Source organism: Mastigoproctus giganteus, chromosome 3, assembly GCF_048544385.1.
Source record: "Mastigoproctus giganteus isolate SK-2022 chromosome 3, ASM4854438v1, whole genome shotgun sequence".
Classification (NCBI taxonomy): domain Eukaryota; kingdom Metazoa; phylum Arthropoda; class Arachnida; order Uropygi; family Thelyphonidae; genus Mastigoproctus; species Mastigoproctus giganteus.
In genome coordinates this window covers 135,928,607-135,948,005 of record NC_143577.1, presented here as the reverse complement: position 1 = coordinate 135,948,005, position 19,399 = coordinate 135,928,607, and the positions used below count along the sequence as shown (strand labels likewise).

Sequence of the window (19,399 nt, the reverse complement as noted above, 5' to 3'; positions counted from 1 at the left end):
TCCGAAGGGGCAAGGTCTGGTGAATAAGGGGGATATTCAATGATTTCATACTGCAAGTCATGAATTTTCTCCATTGCAATTATATCCTTGTGGCAGGGAGCTGGAAACCGCTGCACCTCGTCGCTCTCTTTTGGTGCCCCCTCAAACCTTTTATATACTCCGCGTTTTGCTAGGATATTTCAGAGAATACTCCCTTCTCATTGGAGGAAAAGGATGCGTTTTGATAACTTTCCCCGCCTCTTTTCCTTCAAAGCGGCATGCAATTTGTCCAACATGAACACATAACGTTCAGCATTCAAGGAGGTGCCTTTTTCCAGGTATTCGCGAAGTATTATCCCCTCACAATCCTAAAATATCACACCCATCACTTTCCCTGAAGATTTCTGTCTGCGAAATTTTTTGGGTCGTGGTGATCCATCATGGCACCACTGCATGGATTGATTTTTGGTCTCAGGATCATACACGTACAATGGTGTTACATCAACTGTCACTATTCGTTGAGGCGCCTCCGTAGACAGGTGGGAAGGAGCAGCAGTGCGTAGCACACGCTTCTTGATTAGACCGGGGTTCGAGCCCGTCACCACCAAATACGGAGGATGCGGAAAGGTCAGGGAATGACCACAGCATATCCCGGAGCAATATGGCCTTAGTTGCTAATGCTCCTAAAAAAAACCAAATAACAAATAACAATAACTATTCGCTGAATAACATTGTTTGCACTATTGGAAAAACGGTCCAAAAGTGCCTTCGCACAGTCCCTTCTTTTCCACCTGTCATCAGCTGTCAAGTGTTTGGGAACCCACTTGGCAGACAGTTTTCTCATACACAATTCTTCATGCAGGATGTAATACACCCGCTCCAAAGTGAAGCCTAGGGTGTCTGCTACACGTTGCAGACCCGTCCTCATGTCTGCCAGGATCAGGTCGTGGACACTATCGATAATTTCCACAGTCACTACGGTCTTGGGTCTTCCTGGTCTTTCCTCATCTTCTGTACTTGTTCTCCCCCTCCTGAAATCCGCCACCGACGATGGTCACTGTGCTGTATGAAGCCATTGTTTGTTTCAATTCGTTATAAATTTCTTTGGCTCCCATTTTCTTGGAGAAGAGGTACTTGATGACGGCTCTCTTCTCAACTTTGGAAAAACTCACACTTTACGTCGCCATGGTCACTTCAGACCAGCAAAAAAAATTACTGCTATCAGGAAATGAATGAAATTTTACACAACATGTTATGAGACATTGGGTAGACTAGATAGTATTAACCAGAGCTGTGATGCTCAATACGTTCTACGTTGATATCAATATTTGTAAAATAATAAGAGAAGTTTACCTCAATATAGTACGTAGAACACTTCCGTATGATTCTCTCCAGAATTTCTGGAGGGTATCATACGGAAGTGTTCTGCGTACTATATTGAGGTAAACTTCTTATTATTTTACAAATATTGGGTAACAACGTACTAAAAGGATTTTCATCTATTCAAATTTTTTCCTTGTCAGGCCGGAAACTTGTCCAACCCCCTCGTATATTAGAATATATATATATATATATATATATATATATATATTCTAATAATAGCGAGAATACATTTATGGTTATAATATTGAAATATCAAGCATCTTTATAGTATTACTTGTTCTAACATTTCTGGAACCATTTGTTCCCTGGGATTGTTGTTTATCCTAATACTGTTAACTGAATAAACTACAAGGTTCACAATACACACTAGTATTAAGCAAACGTTGGCTAATAGAAAACATTAGGCAAATATAACTTTGGTGTTATGCCACTTTCCATTACATGTTCCCATTATATTTAAATATCTAACATCTATCCTGTTGTGATTATTCTCACTCCTATCTCCTTACTCTAACATGTACTTTACTGACACCTTCTGTGTTATTTAAACAATAAGGGTTATTTACATTTATTGTTAGATTAACAAAGATTTAAGCTTTTAGGAAGGAAGCATTTGGTTTAATCTATTCATTCTATTTCAGTCATCAACATTCCCACAAAAGAAACAGTTCACTTACCAGGCCAAGATACTTTCATCAGGAACAGCTTTTTGGTTTTTTCTCCTTCCAGTGGAACACTAGGTCGTTGCCTTCTCTGGACACCTAGACTTTCTTTTAGCTTCTCGCTCTTCTCTTTTCCAACTTCAGCCACTGCGACCAACTGCAACGATGCCAACACCGAACGACTGCTCCTACCACACTCTGAACAATCACAGAAACTACTGCATCTCGCCGCTCTCTTTTGGTGCCCCTCAAACCTTTTATATACTCCGCGTTTTGCTAGGATGTTAGATGACTTTCATCAACCGGTGAAATACCACCACTTTGCTTATTGGAGGCTTGAAGTGGTGAAACCCATGTTTAGTCTCTAGAGCAAAGTTTCCGGCATCCCCCTCCCCCCATACTTCTCCTTCAACCCCTGCACGGTACTAAGTACTATAGGTTTTGATACCTTTCGTGTTTGGGGTTTTCATAAAAAAAAAAAAAAAAAAAAAGGATATTCTAGGGAATACTCCCTTCTCATTGGCTATTAAGGGGCGGGAGAGTTTACGATTCTGGCAAGTGATAATACAAAAAAAAAATAATAATAAATAACATACGGATGAAAGAAATCTCAGAATCTCTGGTTATCTCACACCACGTCACAGAATCAGAGTGAACAAAATGCATATATTCTCTCTAACATTTCCTTTTTTGGTAATCGTCACACGATATCATCTATGTATCTCGCCTCCACTGTAGCAGTAAAGCATCTTTAAGCACATCTGATGATGTGAGAACCCAGGATCTCTTCTTTTCCTTTCCGCCCACGTTATAAATTCACATCGAGTATAAACTCTTCCCATGTTTATAGTATTCCTTTCACTTTCTTGGCCCATATGCGCTTCTCCGAGCTACCATGGTTCCCCATAAGCCTCAGAGAGTTTCTTGTCATCCAGTAAGAGCGAAAAGTTTCGTAATCCTCATGCAACCACACCTTCTGCCTGTAAAATGGGACTTTCTTCTATTCTTTTAACAAATACTACGGGTTCCTAATGAGTATGGTTTCAAAACTGTCCCAAATAGCCCAAGATACTGTAGTAGTAAATTTTGTGTAGGAAGGAGCGAAAGTTTTCACTCTAACAGCATCTTTGCACAGTGATATCGTCACCGTCCTCCCGACACCGGGTGTAAAAGACCCAGGTTCGAATCCCGTCGATGACGCGAGGAACTTTAATGGGCTTTTTTCACTCAGTGGCTGAGTTAGTCGGTCTCAAGCGTAGATGACCTCGTCCCCCAACATGTTTTTTTGCCCAGAAAAACAGGCAAATGGACCAGGGAACACACGCAATTTACAGACAAAATAAATATATGGGTAGATGTAAACATTTACGGATAACTCAAATATCTTAATTTGGTGTTTTTTTTTTGTTTTTATTTTTGCAATTTTTCATCCAATCTGCCTAAATTCTCTAGACTTTGATAGCAGTAGTTTACCCGGCCAAAATTGGCAAGGTAAACCCTGTCATTATCCACCCTGCCAAAGTTGGTATCATCAGCTAACTTAGACATTAAGCCTGATATACCTTCATCAGTATCATCATTAATAAATATTTCTCTATTCATAAGCCCACTGTAAACTGACACTTAAATTTATGAGCCCACAGAAAAACAAAAATGAGCCCACTGAATACTGGTGGGCCTCCCTAATAACAATTTTCCATGACTAATACATGGACACACGCAGTCATCCCTTTATCCGGAGTTGTGACATGACCTTAATGCCACAGCCCCATTTTTCACAGCACTCTTTTATATGAAAGTATCAAAAGCGTTTCCGAAATCTAAGTGTATGGAATCACAATTATTTTTTGATCTAGAGTCTTTCTTAATGCGTTACAGTATTCAATCAGATCGATGAAACAAAATCGCCCGTTAAAAATTCATGCTCTCACTTCGGTATAATTGCATTTCTGTCTAAATTTCCCTGCATTACTTCTTTAACTAGATATTTTCCATGTAACAGAAGTTAACCTAACAAATCTGTAATTATTTATGCCATATGCCACCTTTTGATTCCTCTTTGTGCATTGAGGATACATTCGCAGGTCTCCAGTCCACAGGGAACTGCTCCTGAATCTAAAGATGTTCTTGTATTTATATCTAAGAATTAGCTTACCTTCTTTTCTGCTTACATTATTACAACTGGAGATATTTCATCCGCCCCGGGTGCTTTTTTATGTTAAACTTCAACAATTTCTCTCCCACTTTTCTCTCAGTTATCACAAATTCATTTAGTACTCTTTTAGATTAAACCATCGACATCAAGTAGATCAATGTGATTTAACCCCTTCCTTCTATTCTTAATATAATTAAAGACGTCTTTGCTGATTTTTTTTTTTTTTTTTTTTTTTTGAATTCTTTGACAGGGTCTTCTCGTAACCTACCTTAGCTTGCCTAACCAGAAACCTACAGTAGTTTAAAATACCATGAGCTTTTTACATTTTATATGCATCCCATACATTTTTTTTTTTTTCTGCCACGATACTTATCAGTTCATCTCACATTGATTTATGTCTAATCCTGGATCGGCCTTTCTTATATGATATGAAGAGCCTAGTAGTTTTTAGAAATATTTCTCCGAATGCTTCCTATTTAAAATTTTCTGCTAGTGATATAATCAGATTTTTCACTGTATAGAAATCAAAACTGGTTGGGACCACTGCAGTCATCGGAAAGTAAAAGCCCCTCTTTTTTATGTTAAATCTCTTTATGTCCCTCTTTTTTATGGCTCTTTACCTTGACAGCAGTTACGACTTTAATAAATTCCACATAAGCACACTGTGGTCACGGCAAACCAGAGGGTCTTTTACCTGAAGATTCTTACTGCATGAAGAATCGGGACTGGATCAAATCAAGAATACTGTTTTCGCTTCTTGCCTCTCTAACATGCTGATGAAAAAATCAAGAAATCAAATCTTGCTAGGTGACCAACAAGTTTCAGTCAATATCTGGAAAGTTAAAATATTCCATTATAAGACATGATTCACTAGCTCACTTTATTTCTCTGTATAGCTCTTTGTTTATACTTATCACAGTCAATCGGCCTATAACACAATCCTACTCTCAGTTTGTTTTCTAGGTGCTTATGTCACATCAAACTGATTCAACATCGCACTGGCTATCCACCTATACTGGATAAACAGCCTTAGATTTGATATGTTTCTTATCTAAGTACATAACTTCCACTACTTCCAGTCTTGTCTGTGCTTTCTGTGCACGTTTTACTTTCCATATTCAAATTATTCATCCCTTATACCCGCGTGATACCATGTTTCCAATATCCCCACCATGTTTGCATTTCATGATTCAATCAATACTTCAAATTCACGAAAATTTATTTACTATTCTATAACCACCACTGTACATGCAACTGTTCTTACACCTTAATTTCTCTGTTACATGGGAGATGTAAATACATGGTGTGTAAATACAGACCATGTATTTACATCTCCCATGATAACCCACAGCAGGGCTTAAAGTTATTGAAAGGAATTCTTTTGTACATTTCAATTTAATTGATATGTAAATGCTAATGCTCCAAGTATTTCCACAACTCTTATTTAGTTTATTGCATTTTAGCAATCAAGAGGAGGCACTGAAAGATATCAGTGAAGCTATAAGACTGGCTCCCCAAAATCCAGATGTCCAGAGTATCCTTTTGCGTCTAAAGAATGAGATGAATGCAAACAGTAATTATGCATTCTCTTCAAACCAAGACTTTTTGTGTAATAGTACTGCTCTCGGAACCCAAGGCAACAGGTGAATAACGTACGTCGTACATTATTTTCATAGGAATGAATGGACTTCCTTAAAATAAACCACAAACAAAGTTTATAAGCGAATCTGGTTAAACAAACAAACACTTTTTTATGCAAACATTTATAGATAAGGCAAACATTTATAGATTTATATATCTAAGATTTAATAGACAAATAGATGGAATTTTCTTGTCACCTTTTAAGTATTTATTGCAATAATATCCGTCTGATATATTTTTGAGTAGCGACTACGAAATCAATAAGATCATTGAATCCACCATTTAGCACCTCGTATTGTAAAAGACTATTATGTACATTATATTCCAAAAGTATTGATAAAGCCAAAAAGTTTTTTGTGTCACGCGACGTAATAGAGAATATATAAAGATGTTTCATAATATGTGGACCCAATGCTTACAAGATCGAAGACCAAAAAACAAGAAAAAAAATATATATATATATTCTTTGTGTGAAATCAGCCCTAACTGCAGGGAGGAAAAAAAATACTACTATGTGAGTGGAGGCTTATTCAAACAGAGCATGGCAGATATGCATTTTCTATATGGACTCTATGAGTTTAACTCATCAAGACACAAGATTCCCGTCTTATGACTTCATATGTTACACTCATAAAGGGTGACTGATTTGCCATCTGTCAGATAATACCACAAGAGGATGATTCATTTGCTATCTGCTAGATAAGACCTTTCAGATAATTGACGAGTCTGGAAGATATACTACAGGATCATTCAACCAACGAGTTTCAGTTGGTTATAGACCAGTCAACACAAGATCTGTTAGGTTGTATCAGAGAGTCACGAATCGAGTGCGGGGAAATCCTAATGACATCACCTGACAGAAAGAAGCAGCAGAGAACGTGGAACATGCAAGTGTATGGAGAATTTTAGAGAAACAAAACCTTTATCTGTCTCACATTCATAGATAACAAGGCTTTACTGAAGCTGATTTCTTACCACGACAAGCATATTATACTTTGTTCCTATAACAATGTTCTCACGATTCTTCCTTTCTATAACAATGTTCCTATAACAAGGTTCTCACAATTCTTCCTTTCTATAACAATGTTCCTATAACAATGTTCTCACGATTCTTCCTTTCTACCCTCAGCGTTGTTTTCTAGTGAGGGCAGAATTCGCATAAAAATGGATGATAATTGTCAAGAGCACTCATCACTGGGCAGAAGAAAAATCCGCATGCTATCATCTAGTCAAGGCACTATTAATTTGGTATTAATGTGTTGGCAATAATTATTGCTGACTGCCTCATCGGTGCTTTATTTTCTTAGAAGATTAATTGAAGAATCCCCTCAATTATAGTAATAGTATTTGCCAAATAGTGCAAAGATGCCACAACATTTTTCTGCATTGAGGGAAAAAACTGAGAAGATAAGAAAACCAAAATTATATGCTTTCTGCTCACACACGTAAGTATCCAGTTGACCTTTGAATTTATTCAAACTGTCAGCCTCAGCCTAGTGATTATTTCATCAGTGATTATTCATGCCTTAAGAATCTGCAGATAAAGGAACCACTAGGTGGCAGTGATCACAGTGTACTAATGTGGAATTTACTCAAAGATGTGTCTACCATCAGGGATAAAAGGAAGGGTTTTTGCTTTCGTAAAGGGTACTACAATGGTCTCAGAAGGTATTCTAGAAATTCTATACAGTAAGATCCACTGATGATGTAACCAACAAAAAATTCTAAATGGCAAGCATTTAAGGAATTAATCTTGGAAGCTACTACGGTTTTCATACTAACCAAGAAATACTATTCACAGTTTAGGCCTAAATAGATGTCAGATGAGACTCGTGGCAGAGAAGAAAAATCCATGAGACGCATATAAATTATCAGGAAACATAGATGTCTATGGTAGATATAAATCAGTCTGAAAGCAAGTCACAAAGGAGGTGAGGCAAGTAAAGGAATATTACGAGAAATCTTTGGCAAAGGATTCGAATAAAAACAGTAAAGACTTCTTTACTTATGTAAATTCTAGAAGGAATGGAATGAATCAGATTAGTCCACTTCATATTGATGGTTCGATTGTTGGTGATTCTACTCAAGTATCTGACAAACTGTAGGAGTATTTTGCATTGTCATTCACACATGAGGAATTCTTTAGGGAAGTGGAGGACAGAAGCTTATCAAACTATAAAAGGCAGTTAAATGATTTTGTAATAACTGAGAGCAAAGCGGAAGAGAAACGGCTGAAGTTAAAAATAAGGAAGGCACCTGAGTTGGATGGAATCTATCCAGTTATATTAAAGGAGACAGCAAAGGAAGTAAATAAACCTTTAGCAATAATTATGAAAGCTTTCTTGGATTCAAGGAAGAGTCGAAGGAGGTCCTCATGTACTGGAGATGTGCAAATGTATCCACAATTCACAAAGGGGGATCATAGGTGACATGAGTTAGTTTAACTTCTGTTCCGGGGAAAATAATGGAGTCACTGGTTAAAGAAGCACTGCAGGATCATCTAGACAACACTGTATTTATAGTTCAGACAAAGCATGAGTTTGTTAAGGGGAAGTCTTGTCTGACCAATTTTATTGGATACTATGATGTCGTCACAAAGGAACTGGAAGCAAAAAATAATTTTGATATCATATACTTGGGTTTTAAGAAAGCTTTTGATACTGTTGCACTGAGGCAGTAATGCAACAGTATCAAAGTAGTGCGGAACATACGGCATTAAGGGATGGGAGAAGACAAAAAATGGTAGTCAATGGACACTGCTCTTCATGGACTAATGTTATTTGTGGAGTTCCGCATGGGTCCGTGTCGGGCTCATTGTTGTTTTCTGTATTTATTAATGGTATATTGATGAAGGTATATCAGGTTTAATGTCTAAGTTTATTGATGATACAAAAGTTGGTAGGGTTGTTAATGACAGTACGCTACTGCAACAGGATCTAGAAAAGTTGAGCAGATGTGCTGAGAGGTGGCAACTGAAGTATAACATCGACAAATGCAAAGTACTGCATCTGGGTAGCAGTAACCACAGTGTAACATACCAACTGTGTGGTACTACGCTCAGGGTAGTGGAGAATGAAAAAGACCTTGGGGTATTTATGCTGCAAGAGTAGCTCATTGGGTCTCTTAATGATGTATAGTAATTTTGCTAGCAGGGATAAGAGGTAATTATCCCCTTGTATAAGGCAATGGTTAGGCCACACCTTGAGTACTGCATACAGGCCTCATTTTAGGAAAGATGTTGAGCTACTAGAACGAGTATACAGAGAAGGGAAACTAGAATAGTGAGTGTAAAAAAAGTGCTTCTGTTACCACGATATTTAAGAATGTGAGAATAGTTCTTAGTTAACAGAGCATGACCCTAAGAAGAAAGAATGGTTTCGAGATCACGGGACGGAGGATATTAGAGAATAAGAAAACAGAGGCCTGAATTAATGGTGACATCAAAGAGCTTATTGAAAACAATTACTGCAGAAAAAGGCATAGGATGATCTGCAGTGATTATCCGGGAAGAAATGGGATAACCAGAAACCGTTGAAATGTATGGTTCCGGAACCAGTGCAATATCAACGGATTCTTCCAAGGAGCATCAATTCGTCCCCAGCAATACGGGCTTTATGAGTATTTATTTGAACGACTTTAATATAATCAGAAAATGTGAATTGGAATATCATCGGTTTGGCTGAAACAAGAAGAAGAAATGAATCACTTATAAGTTTATCAAGTGGAAATCTGCTGTACACCAATGGAAACAGTGAAAGGAGTGAAGGTGGAGTTGGGTTTCTGGTCCATAAATATTTTAAAAACAACATTTTGGAATTCAAAAGTACATCACCAAGGGTGTCAAGACTAATACTCAAGATTTCTAAGAGGTACAAGCTAAAGATTATAATGATTTATACACCAACGTCGAGCCATGATAATGAAGAGGTTGAAGAAATGTACACTGAAATTGAGAGTCTTCTAGATGAGCAGAAAACCCACTACACTATTATTATGGGGGACTTCAATGCTAAGGTTGGAAAAAGGCAAAACAGTGCAGACTTCATCCTCACTAACAGAAGATATATTGTGAATGATGTTACCGTCCTGAATAAGGTAAATGTTGGAAGTGATCACAGAATGGTAAGATGTACACTTGATATAGATGTAGGAAAGGAAAGGAAAAAACTGACTCGAGTAAATAATACAAAGGTCTTTGAGATAACAGAAGAGGAGAAAAAGCAGTATGTACTGGAACTTAAGAACAAGTTTGAGCTTCTGCAAACTGCTGAGGACCAAGATATCGACGAGGAATATTACAACTTTCTGAAAGTGATAAAGCCCAAGAAACCTATAGGGAAACAGAAATCCAAAGAAGAAAAAATTAGTCAAGAAACACTTGTCATGATGAACCAAAGACGACAAATGAAGAGCAAGAAAAACACTGACAGGGAGAAAATTGAGTATACTGAGTTATGCAAAGCCATTAGAAAGAGACTCAGAGAGGACATAAGAAGATTTAACACAAGAAAAGTAGAACAAGCATTAAGGGAAAACAAAGGATTTAAATCAGCAGTCATGAGCAGTAATACAGAAAGACAAATGATACTGAAACTGAAGAATAGCGATGGTGTACCTATAAACAGCAGAGAAGGCATAATTCAAATAGCAGAAGACTACTATAGAGAATTATACAAGGAGCGAGGGAATGACACCAGCAGTGGGGAACATGGATTGCAAAGTAGCAACACATACGACATACCCGATATTCTTCCTGATGAGGTAGAACATGCATTGAAGAAAATGAAGAATCGGAAAGCCCCGGGGGAAGATGAAGTTACTGTAGAGTTGTTAAAATTGGGAGGAAGAGACATAACACAAAAACTGGCAAGGCTCTTCACAAAGTGCATTAGAAAAGGTGTGATGCCTAAGCAGTGGAATAATGCAATCATAGTTTTGCTGCATAAGAAAGGAGATAAATCAGAAATTGGAAATTATAGACCAATTAGCTTGTTATCCCATATCTACAAGTTGTTCACAAGGGTCATTACTAACAGATTAGAAAGAATACTTGATGAGAATCAACCGAAAGAGGAAGCTGGCTTTAGGACAGGATTCTCAACTATGGATCACCTTCACGTAATATCACAGCTAATGGAGAAAGCAAATGAATATAAAATACAATTATGCCTGGCATTTGTGGATTATGAAAAGGCATTTGACTCCATACAGCATAAGGCAATGTTTCGGGCACTGGAAAGACAAGGCATAGATACTCCATATATTATGATTTTGAAGAAAATATATGAGAGTGCTACATCCTTTATTAGACTAGACAAAGACAGTAGCAAATTTAAAATCGAGAAAGGAGTTCGACAAGGAGACACAATATCTCCGAAGCTGTTTACTGCTGCCCTTGAGGAAGCTTTCAGAAGATTAGACTGGTCGCAGAAAGGAGTCAATGTGAACGGAGAGTACCTAAACCATTTACGATTTGCAGATGACATTGTGGTCATAAGCCACGATCCCAAAGAATTAGAGGAAAATCTTAATCAGTTATGCACAGTTAGTAAGGATTTTGGACTAAAGATGAATATGGCTAAAACAAAAGTAATGATGAACAAGTATGCCACGGAAAGGGAAATAATGATTGAAGGAGCAGTAATTGAAAAGGTGGAGTCATATACTTATCTGGGACAAGTTATTAGCTGTAATAATGATAAATGGCTGGAAGTCAAGAGAAGAATAAATTTTGGATGGATAGCATTCAGGAAATATAGTCACATACTGAAGAGCAATATCCCAGTTTGTCTGAAACGTAAAATAATGAACCAATGTATACTCCCCACCATGACTTATGGAAGTGAAACTTGGGCACTCACCAAAAGAATGGAAGAGAAGCTAAGAACTACACAGCGAAGAATGGAACGAATTATATTGGGAATCAGACTGTTAGATAAGAAGAGAAACACATGGATTAGGCAGCAAACTCAAGTAAAGGACATTCTTATCAAAACTAAAGAACTAAAATGGTCTTGGGCAGGACACATAGCTCGAAGACATGATGACAGATGGACTAAGAAAATAACAGAATGGTACCCAAGAGGAGCTAGAAGAAAACCTGGAAGACAAAGGCGGAGATGGATAGATGAAATTCATGAGTTTCTGAGTAGTAAATGGATGGCCAGTGCTCAAAACAGAAGGAACTGGAAAGTTGCTGGAGAGGCCTTCATCCTGCAGTGGATTGAAAATGGCTGATGATGATGATGAATATGATCACTAAGAGAGTTAGTTAGAGCTGAATGAGAAAAGTATGATGACTTATTAGACATAATGTATTCTAGTTCGTACATTTTAGGGCTCTAAGATAATCAGGACAATTAACATTCTGGAAAGAATGTTTTAAACTTTTTTTTTATTTTTATTTTGGTCTTGCAGTTATAGCAAGATATTGTTCCTTATTTGTACACACAGAATGTATATTACCTGAACGAGAACAATGACCGCAGGAAAGCGAATCTACAGAGCACGACTGAGTAGTATGTCTACTCCAGACAAGCGTAGCACTGTTATAACAGTAAAGGGCTTACTCCTATGCATATTCCAAACCTACGGAGAGCTGCTGCTGGTTGTTAGCATGACGGTAAAGATTAGGTGAAATGCCTAAACTCAGTTAAGGGATTGATTAGATCTAAGTAAGGCCGAAAAACTAAAAGTAAGTTTGCCAGAAAACTGTTCAACGTAAAACCAATATCATTTGACTTCTTGTAATAGAGGTCCTCAGTGATATCTTGTATAGACATCCCTTTTTCCACGTTATATATAAGTAATGTAGGTTTAAGTTGTCATGGAAACTCTGGAGCAATGTGGACTACAGGTAATTTTGCTTATATCCCAAAGGAAGCGGTTTCCACAAAGATTCCCTCGTTTTTATAAGCTTCAGATATTTGACACGTATTTCCTTAAGGGATAACTTTGACAAATTCGTCTTTAACTTCTAAACTGGTTTTAAGGGAACTGTCCTCAGAAGAGTTGAGAAGAAGCACATTAAGCAAAACAGGAAAACTATGATTAGAAGCTTGATTAAGTGCACTTAGGGTAGGAGGTGCTGTTGCAGCAACAGTAGCATTGGTGGCTGTTTTACGTGAATGAACAAAATGTTCAGCACCAGATGTTGGAAAAGCAGTCAGAAGTCTGATCGTGTCAGCAAAAAAGTTGGAGAAGAATATTAACAGTTCTCTGTAACTCTTTGATATGTGTTTATACTTCGTTGTCAGTTATTAAGTTGTTCACAATAAATTCCAGTTTTCACACCTGAACCCCATTCGAATGTTTGACTGCCGTAGTAACTGTTTTGTTCATTACTGAGATATTTACTAATCTGTTTATAAGTGTGATAAGCCTTTTCACGAGTAGTCAAAAAAGAGGATGAAGCAGAAAAAAATTTGTAGACTCCAAAGAAGAATCTTTGATAATGGAGAGTAGACGAAACTGTAGCATCCAATGTATTATCATTAACTTGTAATTCTTCAGTAGAGAGGAGAGTTACATTGTTCTCAGAGCCAATTTTTTGCAGACAAACAATAGGTGCAGATCCAAGTCTAGCATCTACCTGAGAATTATTAATAACTTCATCAAGAGCGGCAGCATATAAAATCATTCTTTTCTCCTTTTGAGAAAATAATGACTTTTCATCCGCTTAAAACTAAGTACAGTAAAAATTAAAATTAGCAGTAGCATTATGATATATAATATTATAAATACATGAGACAATAAACGACAAAACGAAAGTTAATTCTGTTGTCCTCTTCAAAATGCAAAAATCGCCTCACAGACCAGTCCACAGTCCACACTTCTAAGTGATTTATCCCTAGTTGAAATGCAAAAAAAAAAAAAAAATAATAATAATAATAAAATAAAAACAATAATGACACAACCTTACTGCTTCACTCGTGTGGATGCACAAGCCATGTAGCTTGTGCTGACCTTAGACTGAGCAAAGCGATGGAGAAGAATGACTCGTCCGGTAGCATACAAATTTAATAAACTGAAAATTCAGGTAAATAATTTTAAATGAATTTCAATCATTGGGAGTGCTGTAAATTGAGCAGTATACACATAAAGAATAATGCTGTTACCTCACCACCAAAATAAATAACTAAAAAAAAATAGAATGGATCCCTAAACTAAAAACACTTTTTTAAACACATAAAAATATTGTTTTATGCTGTTTTGGAGGAGAAATTAAATCAAGCTGCCGAAAGGTGAAGCACACGTGCACCTCTATGCGATTTAGAAGGGAAAAAAATGAATTTTTTCAAACTTTTGCAGCCGGTAAATTAAAATTTGTTCATTTAACTTGCATTTTTCTGTCTAATAGAAAGCAACTTCGTTAAAAGCGTAAATTTAAAATGAATATTGCAATTTAGAAAATAAAAAATAAAAACTTGTTTAAGGAATATAGCTATTTTCAAAATTTACAGAATAATTTACATTTAATAGTTTATAGTTTAATAATAGTTTAATAGTTTACAGAATAATTTACAGAATTCACAATAGAGAAAAATGAATATTTTCAAAGTAAGAATATTAAAACATATTTTTTTCATCTTATTCAAAACATGTTTATGTTCTTCATTCAATTAAAAACATGTGACATTTCTCTCCAACGAGGTGACCCCCCCCCCCCGTGAACAGTAAAGGAGGGAAATCGAATGCGAGTGCAGTACTATAGTCACGTGGCCAGCCAACATGATCGATGACATAGCTTCTGGTAACGTCCCATGGATCTCGCTGGCTTGCTGTATAAACTAGACATGGCTGGACATGTCATATTAGTATCACTACTCCTACTACAGAAAGTGTCCAGGCAACCCTAGCATCCATCAACAAGACAACATACCTTGCCACAAGGCCCAATAAATTTCTAACTAGTTTCAGGAACATGGGATTGAATTCTCCCTCCTCTCATGGTAGTCAAACTCATCCTATCTAGAAGAAATTGAGCATTGTCTGGGACCTACTGAAAAGGACAATACGTGCTACAACCATCCACCCGTACAATGTGCTATTGTTACTGACGCATTGTGCAAGCATCGATAACACATCTACAGGAAACCCTGTGGACTCCACAGGGTGTCCTGAGGAACCTTGTGGATGCCAAGATGCGTACGACTTCTGTTGCCGGAATAATGTGGGCCTAATACTGCATCAGGTATTAGGTAGATGTTGCCAATTCAAAGCTAACTCACTTTCTATTAATTTATGTATAAAACGTTGAAAGTTTGAAATATAACACAATGCATTAATTATCATAGCTGTTTTTAATCGTACTTTACTGTTTTGAGAATCCTAATGCAATTCAACCATTTGGCATAATTTTCCATTCCCACAATTTTATAAATTCGCTTCTGTTCATTATAATCTCTCTCTCTCTCTCTCTCTCTCTCTCTCTCTCTCTGTGCAATGTTCTTTCCTGCACCATTTTAGCACACTTTTATTTATCTGCTTTTATATTTATTTGTATCGTATCATAAGCTGTTTCATATTTATTTATTTATTTGAAAATTACAGCATTTCGAACAGGATTGGCTCGAACGAAACCATCGACCATCTGAGAGATTACGTTATGGATATGGTCGCCAGCTTACCTTACAGCGGAAAAGAAACACCGCAGGACTAAGTGATGGAAAACAAAGACTTTGCTAGTCATGAATGATTGGCCATACATCATGGATTGAGGAAACAATGAAATATTACCATCTAATAGCAGAAGTTAAAACTACGATCTTCCGCGCATTCCAAAAGAGAGCACTACAGCAAGTGTCCGTGGAAAAAAAAAAAAAAAAAGATTGTATATTGAAGGTCAGAAATGAGCACTGCAGTTGCAGAAAAAAAGAAGACTCACAGTGTGCCAGATGTGGTATAATATGTTGACTTTGTATATAATTGGTGAATTCATAGAGGTGTTGACATTTAACTTAACTTTCAGACTGCTAGTCGAAGAATGCATTATAGACACTAATTTGTAAACTTAATCAAAATTCTTAATACAAATGTAGTTATTGCTCCCACAGAACCCCACTAGAAAGTGCTTTTCTACAAGGATTGAGCAGCTTCTGTTGTGTTCACCTTTTATTGTGTGAACCGTATTCACACAATAAAACGATATTGTGTGAATACAGTACATGATACAAACTGGAAGCTACATTCACATTATAGAGGATACTTCAAGTTTTTATTCATTAACTAGAAAATGTGCATACTGCAGTATACATGAATACTTTGTTTCAACAAGCTGCAGTGTGCTACTCAGTACTACTAAGCATAAATTTTGAATTGTGTTTAAAAAGAAATTGACCTACAATTTTGCAATGGTACATTGCAAAAATACATAAAAGACATAAAAAAACATCATAAAAGACGGCTGTGTTTTCAGTCACCCTGGCAGAGTGTTAGCTGAACAAATGTCACTGAGGACGCAGTGGAGCTGGTTGCAGGAAGTTTTATAAGGAGCCCGTACGATGAACCAATCGTGTTAATATGTCAAAGGCAAGGTAAAGAGAGTGTAACGTATGTCGCCATCTGAAGATGAAACTATGCAAATTATTGAGGCTTTCGAATGACAATAAAACCAAGAGGATGGAATTTTGAAGATAATTTCCCTCATGATTACAGTTTAGCGATTATGTGATCTGCTGCAGCGCGCACGTTTTCCGGTTGGGGAAAAATTTTGAAGATGTCTTCTATCACTTGGAAGTCGTTCTAGGTTTGTATCACATACCGTATTCATACAGTAACGTTTAATTTTATTTAGGTAAAGGAAGTATGTGGATATAATTCATTTGTTCAAACGTGTATTCTTTCGGAAGGTTTAGCTGGTATCTATTATTATGCATTTCATTTCTTCCCTTCCTTTTACTGGATGCTAAACTTTCACAAGAATGTACGTTTCGGTTTAATGTTATGTTAATGTAGAAAAGGATGTATTTAAAATTGATTTTACGAGCTTCTCTGTAACATTCCATATTGGTTCAAAAAGAAACAAAATACTAGTCTGGTTTGCTTATGCTGTAAAACAGACAGTGTTCTATAATTCATATTTTTTGCACTGTACTGAAGCCCCAAACAACATTCTGAATAAATCTAATTTTTAGTCTTATCTTAGTCAAAATTAAATTTTAATTTTCTTTTGTTAACACCTTTTTATCTATGATAACGAGTGTATGTGAGCACATACCCGACAACAATAATAATAATTTTTATGTTTATACTGAGAGATGGACTTATGTGTTCGTCACAAAGGAGTTCATAAGATATAAATAATACAAGAACATCGCATTCCGTCACTGCAAGCTTGAACCACGGTCACTGAAGCGCCTTGCAAGTATGTACTCTTTCCTTTACCACTCGGTTACAGCTGCCACTGGCAACGAAAGTGAGTGGTTCATTCCGTACAATCAACAACTAAAATAAATGAACACCATGAACTAAAATGAACAAATAAATAAAATCTCAATTAAGTAGCAGTGTCACTACTGCATTACAACGCAATTTCTTAAATTTTACACATCAATGATATCAATCATTTCAATTGTCGATTATTTATTTTAAACTTTCATGAATAATCGAGAATAATTGAAACTAATAGCATTCTATGTGAAGATTGTTGTTGTTTGGTTTTAGGTGCATTAGTGACTAAGGACATTGTACAGTATGTTGTCTGTCAATGAGGTCGATTTTCTGTTTGCTGGACGAAAAACCCGATTGGCCGGGAGAAAAGCCATGGTACCCTCGCCTGATACAGTACAGTACTTTCGCAGGTCTTCGAGGGTAGCACAGTCTTATCGTCACCGTCCTCCCCACATTGAGTGGAAAAGGCGGGTTCGAATCCCGTCGATGACGCTTGGAATTTTATTGGGCTTTTTTTACTCCACGGCTGTGTTAGTCTGTCAGAGGCGTAGATAGTAAGGTCCCCACCCCCCGGCAACTCGGGATTTTCCTTCAGCAAAACAGGCAAATCGACCATAGAATGCACGCAATTTACAGACTCAATACACAGCAGATGAATAAAATATTCGGGTGGCCTAATACGATAATTTAATTTATAGCACTCGTATTATAGCGCTGCATTAGCCATAAATTGTGTTAAAAGTTTTTGTTTATTAAGTACGCAATATTATTATTATTATTGCTGCTCTTATATTATTCTTACCTGATTGGGGGATTCCACTCCGTGACGGGTACTGCTACCTCCAAAAGAGCACAGGGTGGTTGTAATTTCTGGTGTTACTGTTGGTCGAAGAACTCTCTGACTATCCTACATGTGTTCAGGAATGCGACTTTCTGGAGTTCCTCTCTGGGAGACCTATTGCTGAGACCTACCTATCTATCTTCCTTATGGCCTGGTGGAGTGGTGCTGTGTTGTTCTCGAAGTAATCCTTCAGGTTAACTATCGCTGTTTTCTGTTGCTCTATCATGTTTATAATATCAGGATTAACAACTCAGAGGAAGAAATTGTTCAGGAGTTGGCTGATCAAACAGATACAAGCAAAGAGCATATTAATCTGGAAAGATGGAGAATTAACACCTACACAAAACATAAAACTGACTTTCAGTACCCCAAACTTGCCAACAATGATTAAAGCAGGGTATCAAAGTTGTCCATTTATATCGAATGCGTCGTATACGTCCATATATATCGAATCCCATCAGGTGTTATAAGTGCCAGAAATATGGATACTCCCAAGTAACATGCCGTGGCGCTATGATTATACCCAAATTGTGATTCAAAAGAGCACACTCAGGCGGATTGTACTGTAACCTCGCTCACCTGTCCCGATTGCAAAGGAAATCATCCGCATATTCAAAAAATTGTGAAATGTGGAAAGTTGGAAAAGAAATACAATAATGCAAAACAGAAAACAAAGTAACATACAAGGAAGCCAAAAAGCACATCAAGTAGTTTATGCCGAAACGCACGTATGCACAAGCAACCCAACAGAAACATTCCATTGCTACTCAGACTGACATTGCAGTCTCTCCAAAGACTGCAATGTCTTATTTTGCCGATTGGGCCAGGTCAGTGCTTAATGCTAAGCCGCAATCTGCCGAACAAAACCAAATAGAATAAGAAGTTAACATCCCAATAAACCTGAGGCTACTAAAATAACAGACAAAAGAGTACCAACAGATCATGCTTAGACCAAGAAACAATTTCGATGTTGACAACAAAACTAACCCAGAATAAACTATATTAGAACTTCATGCAGAAGAATATATGAATACAGAGCGACCGGTTTTCCCGAACAGAGATAGAAATAAAATAGATCGTTACAAACAAACTTCTCCAAAAAAAAAAAAAAAAAAAAAAAAAAAAAAAACAGACAAAGCAGAACTCATAAAACCAAGTAATGCAGCATATACTTCAATGGAACTGAAGTGATCATCAGTATTAGCTCATATGCCTCTGCATACGAGCCAATACTGATGATCTATAATAACCTGCTCAATAAGTACAATCCAGTGAGTGTTTGTCTGCAAGAAACTAATTTAACACTACAGGTAACTCTCAATTAAAAACCTCACAATTTAGAGAAAA

At 36.9% G+C, this 19,399-nt stretch overlaps 1 protein-coding gene across 4 annotated transcripts in view; it reads left to right on the top strand.

Moving 5' to 3' along the window:
• Positions 1-16,900, top strand: part of rols (zinc-RING finger and ankyrin repeat domain-containing protein rolling pebbles) — a 428,429-nt gene extending 411,529 nt beyond the window's left edge. For 3 of the 4 annotated variants that reach the window (XM_090369443.1, XM_090369444.1, XM_090369445.1), the window contains 2 exons: positions 5,643-5,822; positions 15,373-16,900. In XM_090369443.1, coding sequence (XP_090225569.1) covers positions 5,643-5,822; positions 15,373-15,481 — 289 coding nt within the window. In that variant the 3' untranslated portion in view covers positions 15,482-16,900. Of the gene's footprint in view, positions 1-5,642; positions 5,832-15,372 lie in introns of all 4 variants that reach the window. The other variant, XM_090369446.1, reaches the window with a different exon arrangement.
• The last annotated feature ends 2,499 nt before the right edge of the window (positions 16,901-19,399 follow it).